The 21,583-nt window shown below is 52.9% G+C and overlaps 1 protein-coding gene across 7 annotated transcripts in view; it reads left to right on the top strand.

Annotated features, from left to right (window-relative positions):
- Positions 1–21,583, top strand: part of ZBTB46 (zinc finger and BTB domain containing 46) — an 88,421-nt gene that overhangs the window by 30,547 nt on the left and 36,291 nt on the right. For all 7 annotated transcript variants that reach the window (XR_008674449.2, XR_008674450.2, XR_004069288.3 and 4 more), the window contains exon 2: positions 9,710–10,679. Coding sequence is in view for 3 of the 7 variants with exons in the window: in XM_055372702.2 (XP_055228677.2) it covers positions 9,743–10,679 (937 nt within the window). In the remaining 4 variants the exon portion in view is untranslated. The remainder of the gene's footprint in view (positions 1–9,709; positions 10,680–21,583) is intronic.

The following is a 21,583-nucleotide window of genomic DNA, read 5'->3' as shown; positions in this document are numbered from 1 at the left end:
GCAGCCTCTCCCCCTACCCCAGCCCAGGCAGCCCCCGGCCGGTTGTCTGCCACTGTGGACTCACTTCTGTTGTCTAGAGTTTCCTATAAAGGGAATCACACGCTTTCTTTGGTGACTGTCTTCTGTTACTCAGCGTAACTGTGGGATAATCCGTGTGGCTTGGACGTGACCTGTATAGGGGGACAGAAGGCTGAGCAGGGAGGTGCTGCAGGGTGCCGAGGCCGGGATGGAGCCCAGCAGCCCCTTCTTGTGCCTGAGCTGCCTCTGCAGTTTGGAAGCATCCCGTGTTTACCTGCTCACCTGTTGACGCACATTTGGACATTCGGGTTGTTCCCAAACCTTGGCTGTTCTGAGCGAAGCTGGTGTGAACGTTCGCGCATGAGTCTGTCTGGACAGGTGGTTTTGCTTCTCGGGTAGGTACCGGAGTTGTTGGGTCCTGTGGAGTTCAGCTTTGCTGAACTGTTTTCCACGGCGGCTGCACCGTTCCATGTGCCCTCAGCAGCTGAGCAGGCCCCAGGTGCTCGTGTCCTCGAGGACACATGGTGTGGCCTTGCCTCTTAGTCCTGGCCACTCTCATGGGGGAGCTTGCTGTGGTTCCGGGCTCACTTCCCTGACAGCTGGGGAAGCCTCTGTCCATGTGTGCCTGCTGATGTTTCTTCTTTGTGATGTGTCTGTTCAAAACGTTTTCCTGTTAAAAGATTAGTTTCACCAGGCTACACGTGGTGGCTTGTGCCTGTAATCCCAGCACTTTGGGAGGCTGAGGTGGGAGGATCACTTGAGGCGAGGAGCTTGAGACCAGCCTGGCCAACATGGCGAAACCCTGTCCCTACTAAAGTTACAAAAATTAGCTGGGTGTGGTGGCACACACCTGTAATCCCAGCTTCCCTGGGAGGCAGAGGCACAAGAATCGCTTGAACCCAGGAGGTGGAGATTGCTGTGAGCTGAGATTGCACCACTGCACTCTAGCCTGGGCGACAGCAAGACTCCATCTAAAAGAAAAAAAAAAAGTTAGTCTCACCAGGCCACACGTGATGACTCACGCCTGTAGTCCCAGAACTTTGGGAGGCCGAGGCTGGTGGATGGCTTGAGCCCAGCACTTCGAGACCAGCCTGAGCAACATGGTGAAACCCTGTCTCTGTAAGAAATTAAAAAAAAAAAAAATTAGCTGAGTGTGGTGGTGTGCACCTGTGGTCCTAGCTACTCAGGGGGCTGAGGTGGGAGAATTGCTTGAGCCCGGGAGGTGGAGGCTGCAGTGAGCCCTGATCATGCCACTGCACTCCAGCCTGGGTGACTGAGTGACACCTTGTCTGAAAACAAAACAGTTTCACAAAATAATTGTGGAGGGCAGTTCTTAGAGTAGGTGAGTTAAACTTGATCTGGACAGATGGCTGCGGCCACCTTTGTCTTCCCCAGAGCCCTCCTGGCCACTGGCAGTTTGATTCTAGAGCCAAGGGTATCTTGCTTCCACTTTAAAATGGTGATTTATATGTTAATTACTTTTTTTTTTTTTTTTTTTGAGGCAGAGTCTCGCTCTGTCACCCAGGCAGGAGTGCAGTGGCACCATCTTGGCTCACTGCATCCTCTGCTTCCCAGGCTCAGGTGATTCTCCCACCTCAGCCTCCTTAGTAGCTGGGACTCACAGGTGTGCACTACCATGCCCAGCTAATTTTTTTTTTTTTTTTTTTTTTTTGAGACAGAGTCGAGCTCTGTTGGCCAGGCTGGAGTGCAGTGGCATGATCTCGGCTCACTGCAACCTCCACCTCCCAGGCTCAAGTGATTCTCCTGCCTCAGCCTCCTGAGTAGCTGGGATTACAAGCATGTGCCACCATGCCAGGCTAATTTTTGCATTTTTAGTAGAGACTGGGTTTGACCATGTTGGCCAAGCTGGTCTCGAACTCCTGACCTCAGGTAATCCGCCCAGCTCGGCCTCCCAAAGTGCGAGATTACAGGTGTGAGCCACCACGCGCGGCCAACGCCCAGCTAATTTTTGTATTTTTTGTAAAGACCGGGTTTCCAATGGAACAGAACAGAGCCCTCAGAAATAATACCACACATCTACAACCATCTGATCTTTGACAAACCTTACAAAAATAAGGAATGGGGAAAGGATTCCCTATTTAATAAATAGTGCTGGGAAAACTAGCTAGCCATATGGAGAAAGCTGAAACTGGATCCCTTCCTTACACGTTATACAAAAATTAATTCAAGATGGATTAAAGACTTAAATGTTAGACCTAAAACCATAAAAATCCTAGAAGAAAACTAGGCAATACCATTCAGGACACAGGCATGGGCAAGGACTTCATGTCTAAAACACCAAAAGCAATGGCAACAAAAGCCAAAATTGATGAATGGGATCTAATTAAAGAGCTTCTGCACAGCAAAAGAAACTACCATCAGAGTGAACAGGCAACCTACAGAATCGGAGGAAATTTTTGCAATCTACCCATCTGACAAAGGGCTAATATCCAGAATCTACAAAGAACTTAAACAACTTTACAAGAAAAAATCAAACAACCCCATCAAAAAGTGGGTGAAGGATATGAACAGACACTTCTCAAAAGAAGACATTTATGCAGCCAACAGACACATGAAAAAATGCTCGTCACTGGCCATCAGAGAAATGCAAATCAAAACCACAGTGAGATACCCTCTCACATCAGTTAGAATGGCGATCGTTAAAAAGTCAGGAAACAACAGGTGCTGGAGAGGATGTGGAGAAATAGGAACACTTTCACACTGTTGGTGGGACTGTAAACTAGTTCAACCATTGTGGAAGGCAGTGTGGCGATTCCTCAAGGATCTAGAACTAGAAATACTATTTGACCCAGCCATCCCATTACTGGGCATATACCCAAAGGATTATAAATCATGTTGCTATAAAGACACATGCACACGTATGTTTATTGTGGCACTATTCACAATAGTAAAGACTTGGAACCAACCCAAACATCCATCAATGATAGGCCAGATTAAGAAAATGTGGCACATGTACACCATGGAATACTATGCAGCCATAAAAAAGGATGCGTTCATGTCCTTTGTAGGGACATGGATGAAGCTGGAAACCATCATTCTGAGCAAACTGTTACAAGGACAGAAAACCAAACACTGCATGTTCTGACTCATAGGTGGGAACTGAACAATGAGAACACTTGGACACAGGGTGGGGAACACACCAGGTCCTGTTGTGGGGTGGGGGGAGGGGGGAGAGATAGCGTTAGGAGATATACCTAATGTAAATGACGAGTTAATGGGTGCAGCACACCAACATGGCACATGTGTACGTATGTAACAAACCTGCACATTGTGCACATGTACCCTTAGAACTTAAAGTATATATAAAAAAAACAAAAACAAAAACCGGGTTTGACCATTTTGCCCAGGCTGGACTTGAACTCCTGACCTCAAGTGATCCTCCTGCATCAGCCTCCCAAAGTGTTGGGATTATAGGCCTGAGCCACCGTGCCTGGCCTGTTAGATTACATTTTAAGCAAAATTTTATTTTATTTTTATTTTATTTTATTTTTTGAGATGGAGTCTTACTCTTGTTGCCCAGGCTGGAGTGCAATGGTATGATCTCGGCTCACTGCAACCTCCGCCTCCCGGGTTCAAGTGATTCTCCTGCCTCAGCCTCCCAAGTAGTTGGGATTACAGGCGCCTGCCATCACGTCCTGCTAATTTTTGTATTTTAGTAGAGATGGGGTTTCACCATATTGGCCAGGCTAGTCTTGAACTCCTGACCTCAGGTGATCCGCCCGCCTCGGCCTCCCAAAGTGCTGGGATGACAGGCGTGCGCCACCGCACTCGGCCTTAAGCAGAATTTTAAATGAAAGGTTTAAGTGGAGCCTAACGGAAATGCAGGTTTCAAGTCAGAGGCAAAACAGAGAGATCAAGTGTGAATGTGGTAAAACAGTGTGAGTTGATGTTTGAGAGGGTCGTTCTTGCCCGCTGAGTTGTTTGGAATTAGACGCAGGGATGGGCCCTAGGGGAGGAGCCGGAGGCCCGGGACGCCGCGTGCCAGGCGCTGCCAGCAGGGGGCACCCGAGGCCTCCCGCCCTCCCTGCCTTGTGCCCTACGCGGATCGGGCGTCCGGTGGATGCGGCAGACACACTACCGCCTGAATCACGCCTGCTGTTTTACATTTTTATTAGAACAAACAGCCTTCCGGGCGGAGCTCCTTAGGGACGCGGGGAAAAATAACCCCAGTCTGCCCCCTAAATTAATACTTTGAACACACAGTGCAGCAAATGGAGTATATTCATCGCGGCCTTCAGATTTCCTTGGTCTGCGTCCTGCGACACGGGGATCTATCCAGGCTGTGGCCAGGGCACATTCGTCCTCAAATGAGAGGATTGGAGTGGGAAGTGTGCGTCCTCAACAGCAGCGCGCCTGTTTACAGTCTTCAAAGGCGCTCAATGATGGACACCTGTCACCTTCCGGGAGTCTGTTGGAGAGAGGATTTGGGATGGGCACTGCCACTTCCAAGATGGCCCTAGAGGCTGGGCCGTTCCTATGTGCATTCGGCAGAGGCCACTCTTCCTTCACTCCAGCTGACCCAGGGAGGAGGAGGATAGAAGCCACGTTTGGCGGAGCCTGTTTGCCGGTGGTCATTCTGCTGGGGACACAGGTGCATGACTTTGCTCCCCGGATCCCAGGGAGGATTGTCCGACCTGGTGCCAGCACAGGACGGCACGATGGGTGGGAGCACCCGGGCTTTGGAGCTAGAAGCACAGGCTCGCCGCTGAATCCCTCCCAACTGTGCTGGTTTTGAGGCCCTCAGTTCGTTAGCGTGCACTGTGGAGACCACCTCTCCCTCTCCTGGTGGCTACTGGGGTTTGAAATAGCCCCCAAAAGCACAGCATGCTGGCGCATTGCCTGCCTGGCAGGACAGGCCCCACGCAGCCCCCCTCACTGCCTGCACAATGTAACTGCACCGCGTCCCGTGCACCTGGGGCAGAGCCTACACGGTGTAACTGCGCAGCGTCCTGTGCACCTGGGGCGGAGCCTGCAGGGTGTAACTGCGCAGCGTCCTGTGCACCTGGTTGTCGGCGGCTGAGGCGGAGCCATGCGTGGGTTTGTGCCCCCAGCACCTGCACGGTGACGTGGCTTGTGAGTTTGGAGCATGGCTTCAGGTTGTTGTGGTCACCAGAGTGGTTATGCTGATGCCCGTTTCATAAGCGATTCTGTTTGAAGGGAAGGATCTTGAGATTCGTGATATATAAGTAAAGCAGATACCAAGAAGCCTCAGAAAAAGCTGAGGCGGTGTCTGGAGGAGACAGCAGAGGCGGCGTCCCTCTGAGGGTCTAGGGTAGCTATTGGGCAACCTGACATCAGTGCAGCCGCGGGTGCCCCTTGGTCCCTGCAGCCCGCAGCACCCACTCTTTGGAGACTTGGCACCTGTGCCCCAGTGTGGATCGGGAGCTCCTCTCTGAAGGGGCACCTCGCGCACGGGGGTGCCACACGGGCACCTGAGATGTACCAAGTGCCTGTGAGCCTGTGCCGCCGCCACAGGTGTGCCCAGCAAACAGGTGTGTGTCCTGTGGATGCAGCTGTCTGCCCACAGGTGTGTCCTGTGAACAGCGGTGTGTCTTGTGGCCAGGGGTGTGTCCGTTAGATGGTGTGCTCCTCCAGGCCAGGGCAGGTGCTTCCCACACAGAATACGGGTTGTGAGCTCAAGTTCCCTGCTTGCGTGTCGAGCCTGAGTAGCCCCGGGTGCTTCTGTTTTGGGGTTGCAGCTGCTCTTCTACCACAGTGGGGTTGACGTGGCCCCACGAGCGGATTTCTGATGCTGAGAGATTATCGAATTTGAAATGTAAATTCAAATATTCTCCTAGAACTTCCCTGTTCTGGGCTTAGAGAGATTATGTGTATTCTTAATATTTCCGTAGCTGACTAATCTCTTTTGAAGATTATCGTTTTTTGTCAGGGTGTGGTGGTTCACGCCTGTAATTCCAGTGCTTTGGGAGGCCGAGGTGGGAAGATCGCTTGAGCCCAAGAGTTTGAGACCAGCCTGGGCAACAAAGCAAGACTCCTGTCACTACAAAAAATGAAAAAGTTAACCAGGCATTGGGGTGTGCACCTGTGGTCCTAGCTACTTGGGTGGCTGAGGCAAGAGGATTGCTTGAGCCCAGGAGTTGGAGGCTGCCATGAGCTGAGATCGTGCCACTGCAAAAGATTGTTACTTTTTTCCTTTTAGTGGATAGATAACTTTTTTTTTTTTTTTTTTGAGACGGAGTCTTGCTCTGTCACCCAGGCTGGATGGAGTGCAGTGGCTCGATCTCAGCTCACTGCAAGCTCCACCTCCCGGGTTCACGCCATTCTCCTGCCTCAGCCTCCTGAGTAGCTGGGACTACAGGCACTCGCCACCACGCCCAGCAAATTTTTTGTATTTTTAGTAGAGACGGGGTTTCACCGTGTTAGCCAGGATGGTCTCGATCTCCTGACCTCGTGATCCACCCGCCTTGGCCTCCCAAAGTGCTGGGATTACAGGCGTGAGCCACCGCCCCCGGCCTGACAGATAACTTTTTTCCCAAATGAAAATTTTATTTATTTTTTTAACTATAAAATCTCTGAGTATATAACTGATTTTAAGCTGCCCTGATTGGATTGAAATACATTATTAAATGTATTTCAGAACTTTTGATTTAAGTTGAACTTATGTGGAGGTGTGAACCGTTGTGAGGTAGCCGCTGCTTCTATAAAATCTTACGTGGAGGTGTGGACCGTTGTGAGGTAGCCGCTGCTTCTGTGAAATCTTACGTGGAGGTGTGGACCATTGTGAGGTAGCCTCTGCTTCTATAAAATCTCTGGCATTTTTTGTTGTTGTTTTCATAGTTCTCCTTAATTCTTACAGGCTCTGTTTTCCTGATGAATAAAGAGACGTTTTATTCACGTAGGAAATTAAATATGATCGGTCAGCTTCCTAGCCTGGATACAGGGTGCCTGGAGCTTTTGACGGTTCCCATCACGTGGCCCGGAGCCAGGTGTCACTTGTGGACCCCCCAGCTTCGGGATTGAATGGTTGTTTTCCTGGGTTTGAAGTGTGTTTTGGTCACTTCCCCGATGCCTAGTTAATTTGGGTGAAGCTGTGCCTGGTGGGACACCTGCCCTGCTCTCCCCAAACCCCTGGGCCCGCCCTGCCCTCCTGGGGCTCTGAGATGCTCTCCGGTCAAGAACCACCGGGCGGCCTCAGCACATGACCCCCTCCCCACAGCCTGCTCCGAACGTTACGTCTTCCTTTTCGGCAGCTCCTTGTTCTGCTCGCACCCACACGTGTTTGCCTCCAGCCCTCAAGCCCGGGGCCAGTGTGGGGCGGGATGGGGCCTTTGTTCTCTGCCGCCGTTGAGGCAGCACCTGGAGTCAGGCGGGGGCCTGGTCTTGGCATCATGGGGGCTTGAGGCCCTTCCTGTAATGGTCAGCGGTCACCGCCATCACAGCCCTCATGCCCAGCGGGGAGGAAGTGAAGGGGAGGCTGGGCCCGGTCTTCTGCAGCGCGTCTCCCGGCAGGCAACACCGGCTGTGGGGGCCTGGGAACCCCGCACCATCCAAGGAGGGGATGGCCCAGGACCCTGAAGGCAGAGACAGGCACAAAAGCTTCTCTCTCCTTTCTACCTCATCTTCCCAGCCTGTGAAATGTGAGACAGAATAATTACTTTTCTCAGGACATTTTAGGCTGGGCGTGGTGACTCACGCCTGTAATCCCAGCACTTTGAGAGGCCGAGGCGGGTGGATCATCTGAGGTCAGGAGTTTGAAACCAGCCTGGCCAAAATGGTGAAACCCCATCTCTCCTAAAAATACAAAAATGTCAGCCAGGCGTGGTAGCGGGTGTCTGTAGTCCCAGCTACTCAGGAGGCTGAGGCAGGAGAATGGTATGAACCTGGGAGCGGAGCTTGCAGTGAGCCGAGATCAAACCACTGCACTCCAGCCTGGGGGACAGAGCGAGACTCCGTCTCAAAAAAAAAAGAAAATATTCTGTCATGACTAAGTGAAGGTGTGTATGTCGTAACCAGTCGGAGCACAGGAGTGTGTGATACAAAACTGCTGAGCCCCCGGCCCCGGCCCCGTCCCCCATGAGGGCTGCATGTGGGGGCTCCTTGCCGGAAGGACATGGAATATTCCCACGCTCGCTTAGTTTTCTCCTATTAAACACATTTAGCATTTCAGGTGAGTCCTACCTGACTCATCAGCTGGAGAATGGGGTTTGTAACGGGAGAGACCCAACCACTGTTTCTTTCCCAGGCAGGGCTGTGGGGTGAACGTGTCCCCTTACGATTTGTCTGTGGAGGTTCTAGCCCCCTAGGACCCCAGAATGTGACCTTATTGGAAACAGGGTCACTGTGGATATGATTAATTAAGATGAGGCTGTGGGGGTGGGCCCCTACTCCCGGACAACTGGTGTCCTTGTGAAAGGGTGACATTTGGACACAGACGTGCACACCGGGAGAAACCGTGTTGAGACGGAGGCAGAGCTCGTGCGATGCCTCCACACAGAACGCCGGCTGCGGGAGGGGCTGGAACAGGCACCAGCTCGGCCGACATCCTGATTCTGGACTTGAGAATAAGTTTCTGTTGTTTGAGCCTCCCAGGCTTGATAGGGCGGCCCCAGCAGACGAGAACAGGCGGAGGACTCACATCCCTGAGTCTAAGGAGAGACAGGAGAGACTCCAGGACGGGGTGCACCCAATTCAGAAATGATTCTGTGTCTCCTGTGACTCTGTGAGACAGGGCTGTCTTCTGATGAGGCGGACCCAGAGACCAGTCGTGTCTCAGACGTCCAGGACGCTGGCAGCCGCAGGGCCTGAGCTCCCTCCTGCCCTGTCCCAGTGCTGGGCAGGGACCCAGGCCTAAGCCAGGAAGCCTCCCTCCTCCAGAAGACTTGAGCTCGTTTGAGCTCAGAGTTTTGGAAATTTTCAGGACTAAGGCTATGAATGCTTTAATTCCTTATTCTGTGGGTTTTTTGTGTAAGAAGTTTTTTGTTTTTTTTTTGTTTTTTTTTTTTTTTGAGATGGAGTCTCGCCCTGTTGTCCAGGCTGGAGTGCAGTGGCGCGATCTCGGCTCACTGCAAGCTCCACCTCCCGGGTTCATGCCATTCTCCTGCCTCAGCCTCCCAAGTAGCTGGGACTACAGGCGCCCGCCACCAGGCCCAGCTGCTTTTTTGTATTTTTAGTAGAGACGGGGTTTCACCGTGTTGGCCAGGATGGTCTCGATCTCCTGACCTTATGCTCCACCCGCCTCGGCCTCCCAAATTGCTGGCATTACAGGTGTGAGCCACCGCGCCTGGCCTGGAAGTTTTATTCTTTTTCCTTAAGAATGTTTCTTCAAGCGTGAGGGATGGCTACAGTGTGGGTTATTTAACCGAGTTCTCAGTTTGGGTAAGAGTTGCTCAGTCACGGCTGGGTGTTCTCATCGTTCCTGGGATATGCCAGTTGCCGTATGTGGGATTCTGTTCAGAACCCCATTAGCCTCGAGCACGGAAACACGTGGCAGACGTCCCACCCTGGACGCACTGGTGCCCTCCGGCGTTTGCTGCCCTGCTTCAGGCGGAGACACAGGCCTCCTGCTGCACACCTGTGGATGGGCTCTCGCGTGGGTCGTTCTCCCGCTGGCCGCACTCTGTGCCCCATGGCCCTCCTGCGCCCCGCCCGGCGTCCTCTCACGGCCTCTGTCTGTGCTGAGCTTGGGTAACTCTTGTTCTTACCTCCACAGAGTCTGTAGAAGAGGCGACACCAGGGCTTCCAAATGAACAACCGAAAGGAAGATATGGAAATCGCGTCCCACTACCGGCACCTGCTGCGGGAGCTCAACGAGCAGAGGCAGCACGGCGTCCTGTGCGACGTCTGCGTGGTCGTGGAGGGCAAGGTCTTCAAGGCGCACAAGAACGTCTTGCTGGGCAGCAGCCGCTACTTCAAGACGCTCTACTGCCAGGTGCAGAAGACGTCGGAGCAGGCCACGGTCACGCACCTGGACATCGTCACGGCCCAGGGCTTCAAGGCCATCATCGACTTCATGTACTCCGCGCACCTGGCGCTCACCAGCAGGAACGTCATCGAGGTGATGTCAGCTGCCAGCTTCCTGCAGATGACGGACATCGTGCAAGCCTGCCACGACTTCATCAAGGCGGCGCTGGACATCAGCATCAAGTCGGACGCCTCAGATGAGCTTGCGGAGTTCGAGATCGGCGCCTCGTCCAGCAGCAGCACGGAAGCTCTCATCTCGGCCGTGATGGCCGGGAGGAGCATCTCCCCGTGGCTGGCACGGCGAACGAGTCCTGCCAATTCTTCCGGAGACTCGGCCATCGCCAGCTGTCACGACGGAGGGAGCAGCTATGGGAAAGAGGATCAGGAGCCCAAGGCCGACGGCCCTGATGATGTTTCTTCGCAGCCTCTGTGGCCTGGAGACGTGGGCTACGGGCCTCTGCGCATCAAGGAAGAGCAGGTTTCACCGTCTCAGTACGGAGGGAGCGAGCTGCCTTCTGCCAAGGACAGTGCAGTACAGAACTCTTTCTCAGAGCAGAGTGCTGGTGATGCCTGGCAGCCCACGGGCCGAAGGAAGAATCGGAAAAACAAAGAGACCGTGCGGCACATCACACAGCAGGTGGAAGATGACAGCCGGGCCAGCTCCCCGGTGCCGTCCTTCCTGCCGACGTCGGGGTGGCCGTTCAGCAGCCGAGACTCAAGTAAGCCTTTCACTTGTTACGGGGGCTCAGCTGCCCCAGTGTGTCCAGGCCTCACGGCCGTGTGCTGTGCGGAGGCAGTGACGCATGTCCAGGCTCACACTGGTGGCTTTCTAGGGTCATTTCCTCTTACAGGAGGTTGTCGTGACCGCTGGGAATGCAGCCAATGCATCTCAAAGGGCAGGGCATCACCAGGGCCCTCGGAGACCCTGTGTATCTGTCCCCGTCAGCACGGCACTGGTGTCACCCACACACGGGGGCTGCCTGGGCTGGGCCCCTCTGAAGCCAAAGGGACGTGAGCCGGGGGGTGGGTAACACCGGGAGGGGACCCCTCAGCCCTGGTGAGGGCGTGGCCTGCAGGGTTGGCTTACCCTGGCCTGTGGGACCCTCCCATGAGCCCCAACTGGGGTAACTCGACTGGCCGCTTGCCAGGGTGGTCTTCAGCTCCAGGCTTTTCATCCTGGACTTCTGCCTTTGGTCACTGTTGCTATAGTGAATGTTGAACGGAAACACCATGTGAACGTACTTTGTCCTTGGTGGCTTAGCTTGCCTTGACCTGGGGACCTGAGAGGTTACAGCCAAGAAGCAGCCTTTCCCGGCAAGTGGATTTTGTGTCTGCTGACACGTGTGGGTTCTGCTGTTGAAGCCAACAAGCGGTGTTGGTTTCCTCTCTTTTCTCTTTTTCTTTTTCTTTCTTTTTTTTTTTTTTGAGACAGTCTCAGCCAGGTGTGGTGGCTCACGCCTGTAATCCCAGCACTTTGAGAGGCTAAGGTGGGTGGATCACCTGAGGTCGGGAGTTCAAGACCAGCCTGACCAACATGGAGAACCCCGTCTCTACTAAAAATACAGAAAAGTAGCCTGTAATCCCAGCTACTTGGGAGGCTGAGGCAGGAGAATCGCTTGAACCTGGGAGGCGGAGGTTGCGGTGAGCCGAGATCGCGCCATTGCACTCCAACCTGGGCAACAAGAGCGAAACTCCATCTCAAAAAAAAAAAAAAGAGAGAGAGACAGTCTCACCCTGTTGCCCAGGCTGGAGTGCAGTGACGTGATCTCGGCTCACTGCAACCTCTGTCTCCCGGATTCAAGTGATTCTCCTGCCACAGCCTCCGATTAGCTGGGGATTACAGGCACGTGCCACCACGCCCAGATAATTTTTGTATTTTCAGTAGAGACGGGGTTTCACCATGTTGGCCAGGATGGTCTCGAACTCCTGACTTCAGGTGATCCACCCACCTCAGCCTCCCAAAGTGCTGGGATTCCAGGCGTGAGCCACCACGCCTGGCTGATGTTTTTTCTTACACCTCATGATACAGGGTCTCCCCTTGGGTCCTGCCTATTACTCACTGCAAAGGGGCTCTGAGCTTAGCTCTGTTGAAGCTGGACGTCACCACCTGAATGGTTGTCCCTTATGTGTCTTCCATATTTGTAAATAATAAATGTTTGCTGAATACTGGCCACCATCCCTGGTGCTGGGCATGTAATATTAATAATAATTGTGGGGATTTGGCCTCTGCTCTTTTCCCCAGGCTGTGGCCCAAGTCAAGGAAGGATATTTGGAGTTGGGTGTGGTGTTGCCTGTGCCTGTACTTCAGCTACTTGGGAGGCTGAGGCGGGAGGATGGCTTGAGCCCAAGATGTCCAGGCTGCAGAGCGGTGATCGCGCTGCTGCCCTCCAGCCTGGACGACAGAGCCAGACCCTGTCTCTTAATTAAAGGAAAGAAGAAATGGAGGTGTCCTAGCAGGGGCTGCCCGTGGGGAGGTTCCTCCAGGATGAAGCCTGGAAATGAACGTGGGAGGGCGTGAGTGGACAGAGGAGGACGCAAGACAGCAAGCCGCAGGGTGGGAAGCCCTGAGAAATGTCGCAGATGCCTGTGTGGGTGGCGGGTGGGAGACGCTGCCTGCCCCCCTGGCTGGAAGGTTTCCTGGGCAGGGCGGGTGTGGCCTCTTCTGCTGACCCTGGTTCCTCCTCTCTGTCGCTGAGAGATCTGCGAGAGCTGGGAGTGAACACAGCTCGATAATACGTTAACTTTTATCATTGTGGTAGAACATACATAATGTAAACCTTACCATTTTAACCATTTTCAAATGTACATTTCACTGGCGTTAAAGTCACGCGTCGCTTGATGACAGGGATAGGTTCCAAGAAACGCATCGCTAGGCGATTCTGTTGCTCTGGGAGCGTCATGGAGCGCCCGTCACAGAACTAGAAAGTGCAGCCCGTTACAGGCCCAGCAGAAACCTGCCAGTGTTAGTTACGGTGCTGAGCACTGCAGGCAGCTGTGGCACCATGGGAAGTGTTTGTGTGTCTAAACATAGAAAGGGTGCTGTAAAAATAGGGTATACAAGATAATGGCGTGCCTGGGTAGGGCCCCTGCCATGCACAGAGCTTGCTGCACTGCAAGTTGCCCTGGGTGAGCGAGTGCTGAGTGAACATGAAGGCTGAGGACAGAACTGTGCACTGCTGCAGACTTTATAAACACTTGGCGTGGCCTACACTAAACTGATTTTTTGAAGTTGTGCTAGGATGTGGCGATGGCTATGACGTCACCAGGTGACAGGAATTTCCCGGCTGCGTTCTAATCTACGGGACCACAGTGGTTATCTGTGGTCCGTCCCTGACCAAAATGCCCTTCTGTGGCACATGAAGTTCTGCAATCACAACTTTTCCATCATCCCAAAGGGAAACTGTATCCGTCATACAGTACCTTCCTCTTGCCTCTACCCCACCTGCGGGTAAATGCTGTTCTACTTTGACACAATGTAGCTTTTATTCATTCTCATCTCAGTTGTTGCTGTGCGTCCTGCACTGAGCTATGGCCAGACCCTGGATGTTCAGTAAAAGTTGGTGACCACGTGCAGTCGCTCAGGCCCAAAATCCCTTTTGGAGGCAATTTGGGAAGCCGAGGCAGGAGGATCCCTTGAGGCCAGGAGTTTGGGACTATCCTGGGCAAAGTAGTGAAATCCCATTTCTAATACAAAAGATATCTGAGGCCGGGCGGGGTGGCTCACGCCTGTAATTCCAGCACTTTGGGAGGCCGAGGCGGGCGGATCACAAGGTCAGGAGATCAAGACCATCGTGGCCAACATGGTGAAACCCCGTCTCTACTAAACATACAAAAGTTAGCTGGGCGTGGTGGTGCGCGCCTGTAGTCCCAGCTGCTCAGGAAGCTGAGGCAGGAGAATCGCTTGAACTAGGGAGGCGGAGGTTGCGGTGAGCTGAGATCGCGCCACTGCACTCCAGCCTGGAGACAGAGTTGAGACCCTCTGTCAAAACAAAACAAAACAAATCAAAAAACCCCAAAACAAACAAAAAACAGCAGTTGGTTTAACTCAGCCTCGGGCTGAGTTGTGCTCCATCGTGAGGCTGTCCTGGGTACTGCAGGATGTTAGCAGCACCCCTGGCCTCCACCCACAGATGCCAGGAGCACCTGCCTTTGGATCCCCCGTTGGTACAACCAAAAATGTCTCCAGACATTACTAGTTGGGAAAATCGTTTCTCTATGTGCTGCTGTACATGTGGAGAGTGTACAGGCAGCAGGTCAGGGCCAGTGGCCTTTCCATCTGCTTGTAACTGTTTATAATCTTCCACTAGCTCCAACTAAAATCTGAGAAGCAGTGGTCCCTGGCAAGAGACACGGCTTTGGGGGGGTGTATTCTGATGTTTACAGATGCGCTGCAGGGTCCGTTGTCAGCACAGCGAGGCCCCTCCCAGCGGTCCCAGGCCACCTCCCTGTGCGTGCACGTAAGTCGCTGGCAGATGCCCGTGCTGGAGGCCTTTGTGTTATGAGAGTCGATGCAGGCACTGAGAAATAGTGCACTCCTTAAGCCTGTGGGCTGAATGCTTTAAATGCAGTTGTCGAGCAGAAGGTGTTTTTAGAATCCAACAAGTGATTTTGGCTGTGTACTTTTGTTAGAGTCTTAAATCCCTTGGGTTTCCAAGGCAACTGTGAAACTCTTCCATTAGATTATTCCGAGCTGCTAAGATGAGGACACAAGGCTGTGAGCTGTGTGAGGATGGAGGATGGTTCTGCCCACGCTGTGGTGGCCAGTGACTCCCTGAGCTGCGTCCTCCGCCTGAGCCCTCAGGCTGGGATTTGGAAGCTTGGGGTTTGGAAGTAGATCATGATCCCATGGAGGTCAGTTTGTTTCCATTAAAGATTTATTCTATCTTAGAGAAGAGGATTTTTAATTTTCATCCCATTTATAGAAGCAAAGGCCCTTTTTTTAAAATTTTTTATTTTTGAGACAGAGCTTCACCGTCACCCAGGCTGGAGTGTGGTGGTGTGATCTCGACTCACTGCAGCCTCCGCCTCCTGGGTTCAAGTGATTCTCCTGCCTCAGCCTCCGAGTAGCTGGGATTACAGGCTCCCGTGACCACGCCCGGCTAATTTCTGTATTTTTAGTAGAGACGGGGTTTCACCATATTGGCCAGGCTGGTCTCGAACTCCTGACCTCAAGCGGTTCGCCCGCCTCAGCCTCCCAAAGTGCTGGGATTACAGGCGTGAGCCAGTGTGCCGGGCCACAAACCACAAAGTCCCTTTTCCTTGTTTCTTTTTCTTTTCTTTTCTTTTTTTTTTTTTTTTTTGAGTCTCGCTCTGTTGCTGGGCTGGAGTGCAGTGGTGCAATCTCAGCTCACCGCAACCTCCACCTCCCAGGTTCACATCACTCTCCTGCCTCAGCCTCCCGAGTAGCTGGGACTACAGGTGCCCACTACCACGCCTGGCTAATTTTTGTATTTTTAGTAGAGACGGGGTTTCACCATGTTGGCCCGGACGGTCTCGATCTCTTGACCTCGTGATCCACCTGCCTCGGCCTCCCAAAGTGCTGGGATGACAGGCGTGAGCCACCGCACCCGGATACAAAGTCTCTTTTCTAAGGACACACGTCAAGTGGTCACCGTGGATCATTCGACGCCGATGCCCCAACCCCTCTGTGCATCATCCCGGCCCCTGGTGACCCTGGGGCCTGTTTGCTTTTAAGAGTGATTTTCCAGGCAGGGAGGCCAAATTCATTCTAACTGAGCAGCTTCCAAGACACAGTATCCCTTGAAATTTATTTCTGAGTTACAGTAGTTCACTTCTATGAGAGCTTGTGGGAAATAGCATTAAAATGTTCAGATTCATGTTTGCAGCTCTGGGGCAGGCAGGCAGGCCCATGCCTCCCCAGGCCCTGGTGTCTCCTTCTCATCTGCGGAGGGAGCACAGTAAGGACCTGAGAGGTGACTGGTGAGGCCTTGACAAAGTGGATGTGTAGCTACTGCATGAGAAGATGGTAAAGAAACAGCCCAGGTGCCCCAACTAAATGGCCCCACACATGCCTAAGCGGTGCTGCTACAGGAGAATCTGTGTGTTCTGTGAAGTGTGTACTTGAACCCTGGTGAGGTGGGAGCTTGACATGTTGGGATTTTTAAGCGTATATCAGAACTGTGGGAGCTCCAGATGGGGGACGATGGCCTCTCGGGTGCCCAGCGCTGCCTGCAAGCCTCCTGTCTGCTCCGGGAGGGGAGTGAGGGTCCCAGCTCTCAGGGTAGGGTGGTCTTCGAGCTGCTTCTTGGACCAGGCCGGCCTGCCTCCGGCGGGTCTCAGGGTTTCTTTCCCTTGTGCTGACAGCAGCTCCTCACCACCCCCAGAGCTCTTTGCTGGGGATAAAGCAGGAACTGGTGAGCGGAGGGGGCCGTGGCTGTGTCCCCTTCTGGTGTTCCCTCCTTCTCTCCACGAAGGTCGGGGAGGAGGACCCCCACCACGGTCTCAGCCGTCCTGATCACACGAGGGCAGGGAGTTACCTCTGAGGTTACGTCCATGCAGGGACTCCTGTCCTGAGTGTGCGTGGCATCTCGGCCCTCCTGGTGCCCGACAGAATGTGAGGTTCCCCCACCTGGCCTCCGGAACAGTGTTTCGCCTCCTGAACACCTTTCACAGCCTGTTTCAGCAGCACGGCAGATCTGATTGTTCTGTTGAAGAAAATTTCCTGCACTTGGGATGGTCTTTTTATTTTTTGGGTGGAAGGGTTTCAACCAAAAGATGACATCGTGTGCTTTGGTCAGTAGTGGGGTGGGAAGGGCGTCCGGCTCTGCACCCCGATCCCACAGCTGCTCGGGAGATGCTTGGCTCGGCCTGTTTTAATCCACTCCCCTGTTCAGTCCTGTCCTGGGAAGCTTGAGAACTCAGCCGCGCCTTCTCTAGATGTTTTTGCTTTCAGGTATGAACAGAATTACCTGCAATCAGCTTTGATCACATTACAGTCTGTTGGGGAGCAGCTGGTGACTGGGACAGAGACAATAACACCCTTCACAGGAACGCGCTGTTTTTTGTTTTTGTTTTATTTTTTAAAAAATTTTGTCCTCAGCACTGGACAGAGTATTTTTTGTTTTTGTTTTTGTTTTGAGACGGAGTCTCGCTCGGTCACCAGGCTGGAGTGCAATGGCGCGATCTTGGCTCACTGCAATCTCTGCCTCCCGGGTTCAAGCGATTCTCCTGCCTCAGCCTCCCGAGTAGCTGGGACTACAGGCACGTGCCACCACGCCCAGCTGATATTTTGTATTTTTAGTAGAGATGGGGTTTTGCCATGTTGGCCAGGCTGGTCTCAATCTCTTGAACTTGTGATCCACCCACCTCGGCCTCCCAAAGTGCTGGGATTACAGGCATGAACCACCACACCCAGCTGTGTTTTTTTTTTTTTTTAAGACAAGGTCTCACTCTCTTGCCCAGGCTGGAGTGCAGTGGTACAATCTCGGCTCACGGCAGCCTCGACCTCCTGGGCTCAGGTGATCCTCCCACCTCAGCCTCCTGAGTAGCTGGGACTATGGGCGTGCACCACCATGCCTGGCTAATTTTTAAAAATTTTTTTATAGAGATGTAGATCTCACTATGACGGGAGACGGGATCTCACTATGTTGCCCAGGCCAGTCTCAAACTCCTGGGCTCAGCGATCCTCCCGCCTGGGCCTCCCATGGTGCTGGGATCACAGGTGTGAGCCACTGCCTGGCCGACTGAACTTTTAACGCAGCCACTCGGCAGGGTGTCCTTGCATCTCTGGCTTTGCTCCTTGTCCTGGTGTGGGAGGGACTCACGGCCGCAGCCAGCAGCAACACTGCTCCTCACCTGTGGGTGTGGGGCATGGGGCGTGGGGCGTGGCTGCAGCCTGTTCTGTGGTCGTCTGGATGTGGGCGTTTGGGTGTCAGGCTCAGGGCTGTGAGGCTCTCCTGCAGGTGTCTTTTGTGGCTTTTGTGCTTTTGGCAAGCACCTGGCTCCTGATGGCTGCTGTAATAAATGACCAGACTTATTGTCAGAGCAATGCACGTTTTGTCTCATGGTTCTCTGAAGTCTGAAGCAGCCGGCAGAGCTGCATCCCCTGGAGCTCCAGGGGAGTCCATGTGCCTCTTCTGGCTTCTGGAAGCCATAGCATCCTTGGCTCGTGGCCCCACATCATTCCTGCCCCCATCCTCGCTTCTGTCACCCTCCTGCCTCCTTCTCTGCTGACAGGGACCCTGGTGGGTCCTTTTAGGGCCCGCGTGGCTCATCCAGGACTCATCGTGAGATCCTGAACCGAATCAGGTCTGCGGAGTCGTTCTGCCACAAGGTGGCAAAACTACGGCTTGGGGGTTGCAGCCTGGGCGTCTCTGCAGGAGCCTCATTGGCTCACCACTGGGGGTTTGCATACAGTAGCTGGGGATTTTGGTGAAAATCGCCACGCCTCTTTTCTATTTTTTTTTTTTTTTTTTTTTTGAGACGGAGTCTTGCTCTTTCGCCCAGGCCTGAGTGCAGTGGCGCCATCTCGGCTCACTGCAAGCTCCGCCTCCCGGGTTCATGCCATTCTCCTGCCTCAGCCTCCTGAGTAGCTGGGACTACAGGCACCCGCCACCACGCCTGGCTAATTTTTTTTTGTATTTTTAGTAGAGACGAGGTTTCACCGTGTTAGTCAGGATGGTCTCGATCTCCTGACCTTGTGATCTGCCCGCCTCGGCCTCCCAAAGTGCTGGGATTACAGGCGTGAGCCACCGCGCCCGGCCTCTATTTTTTTTTGACAGAGTCTCGCTCTGTTGTCCAGGCTGGAGTGCAATGGCACTATCTTGGCTCACTACAACCTCTGCCTCCTAGGTTCAAGCAATTCTCCTGCCTCAGCCTCCCGAGTACCTGGGATTACAATCACCTAGCACCACCCCTGGCTGATTTTTTGTATTTTTAGTAGAGATGGGGTTTGGCCGTGTTGGCCAGGCTGGTCTCGAACTCCTGACCTCAGGTGATCCGCCTGCCTCGGCCTCCTACAGTGCTGGCATGAAAGACGTGAGACGCCACACCTGGCTTCTCTATGGTCTTTGATTTGCATTTCTTTGATGGCGGATGATGCCATTCATATATCTTTTTTGGTAAAGTGTCTGTCCAGGTCTTTTTGCCTTGTTTCGATTGGGCTGTCTACGTGGTGACCGTGAGGCTCTGGCCGAGTGAGTGTCGTGGCTCAGCTGGCGGTGATGAGCATCAGGCGCCTGCTCCACATCTGGGTCTCTTCTTTGGGGAAGTGTCTGTTCAGATCTTCTGCCCATCTTTTATTACTGAGTGGTGAGAGTTCCTAGGTGTTCTCGTTCCAAGTCCTTCATCAAGTATGTGCTTCGCAAATATTTTCTCTTGGCCTTTGGCTCCTTTTTTCTTTCTTTTTTTTTTTTTTTTGAGGCAGAGTCTTGCTCTGTCACCCAGGCTGGAGTGCAGTGGCACCATCTTGGCTCACTGCAAACTCTGCCTCCTGGGTTCACGCCATTCTCTTGCCTCAGCCTCCCAAGTAGCTGGGATTACAGGCACCCGCCACCGCGCCCAGCTAATTTTTGTATTCTTTTTTTTTTGTAGTAGAGATGGGGTTTCACCATGTTGGTCAGGCTGGTCTTGAACTCCTGACCTCATGATCCACCCGCCTTGGCCTCCCAAAATTTTGGGATTACAGGCGTGAGCCACTGTGCATGGCCTCCTTTTTTCATTTAACAGTGTCTCTTCAGGAGGATCCTTTTTTTTTGAGACGGAGTATCATTCTGTCGCCCAGGCTGGAGTGCAGTGGTGCAATCTCGGCTCACTGCAAGCTCTGCCTCCTGGGTTCACACCATTCTCCTGCCTCAGCCTCCCGAGTAGCTGGGACTACAGGCGCCCGCCACCACGCCCGGCTCATTTTTTGTATTTTTAGTAGAGACGGGGTTTCACCATGTTAGCCAGGATGGTCTCGAACTCCTGACCTCGTGATCCGCCCGCCTCAGCCTCCGAGAGTGCTGGGATTACAGGCATGAGCCACCGTGCCCAGCCAGCAAAGACTTTCTCCTGTGGTTTTTCTTGAGTTTTTATCAATTTAAGTATAACGCATAGCTCCATGATTCAAGTTGGTTTTTTTGTATGTGGCGTGAGATCAGCTTGAGGTTCACTTTTTACATAGGATTATAAGGTTGTTCCAGTGCTGCTTGCTAAGAAACCTGTCTTTTATCCATTGAGTTACCTTGCTAACTACTATATACATAAAATTAATGAGAATTTCTTTTATCTGTCTTTTTTTTTTTTGAGATGGAGTTTCGCTCTTGTTGCCCAGGCTGGAGTGCAATGGTGTGATCTCGGCTCACCGCAACCTCTGTCTCCCTGGTTCAAGCTATTTTCCTGCCTCAGCTTGCCGAGTAGCTGAGATTACAGGCACGCACCACCATGCCTGGCTAATGTTTTGTATTTTAGTAGAGACGGGGTTTCACCGTGCTGGCCAGGCTAGTCTCAAACTCCTGACTTCATGATCCACCCATCTCGGCCTCCCAAAATGCTGGGATTACAGGCGTGAGACACTGTGCCTGGCGGAAACCCAAATTTTAGCATTTCACACAAGGGAGAGTTCTTTCAGCTTATCCTGATTTCCTTTATTTGTTTTTCACCTTGATTTGTTACAATAATTTAGATTTAAAATTTGGCTTTAAAATTGGGTGATTTTGGCCAGGCATGGTGGCTCATGCTTGTAATCCCAGCACTTTGGGAGTCTGAGGTGGGCAGATCACCTGAGGTTGGGAGTTCGAGACCAGCCTGACCAATGTGGTGAAACCCCGTCTCTACTAAAAATACAAAAATTAGCGGCCGGGCGCGGTGGCTCACAGGCCTGTAATCCCAGCACTCTCGGAGGCTGAGGGGGGCAAATCACGAGGTCAAGAGATCGAGACCATCTTGGCTAACACGGTGAAACCCCGTCTCTACTAAAAATACAAAAAATTAGCCGGGCGTGGTGGCAGGCGCCCTGTAGTCCCAGCTACTCGGGAGGCTGAGGCAGGAGAATGGCGTGAACCTGGGAGGCGGAGCTTGCAGTGAGCCAAGATCATGCCACTGCACTCCAGCCTGGGTGACAGAGCAAGACTCCATCTCAAAAAAAAAAAAAAAAAAAAAAAAATTAGCCGGCGTGGTGGCACGCACCTGTAATCCCAGCTACTCAGGAGGCTGGGGCAGGAGAATCACTTGAAGCCGGGAGGCGGAGGTTGCGGTGAGCTGAGATCGTGCCATTGCACTCCAGCCTGGGCAACAAGAGCGAAACTCCGTCTCAAAATAAATAAATAAATAAATAAATAAATAAATAAATAAATAAAATAAAATTGGGTGATTTTTTTTGAAGCCTGTTATGAGCTGAATGTGCACCCCCACACTCATGTGTTGAAACCCCAGCCCCCGTGTGGCTGCGTCTGGGGAGGGCCTTGAAGGAAGTGATAAAGTGAAGTCACAGGCGGGGCCCTGATCCCTGAACACGCTCCTGAGCACACAGCACCCACCACCCACTCTGCTCCCAGACTCTGAGGAGGGGCCCCCAGGGCTCACCTGCCGCCGTCTGCAGGTCAGGAGGGGCCTCACCAGACACCAGATCTGCTGGCACCTTGACCTTGGACTTCCCAGTCTCCAGAGCGTGAGGAAACTAATT

Source organism: Gorilla gorilla, chromosome 21 (genome assembly GCF_029281585.2).
Source record: "Gorilla gorilla gorilla isolate KB3781 chromosome 21, NHGRI_mGorGor1-v2.1_pri, whole genome shotgun sequence".
NCBI lineage: Eukaryota > Metazoa > Chordata > Mammalia > Primates > Hominidae > Gorilla > Gorilla gorilla.
Note: the sequence above shows the minus strand (reverse complement) of the source record. Positions and strands in the feature narration are given on the sequence as shown.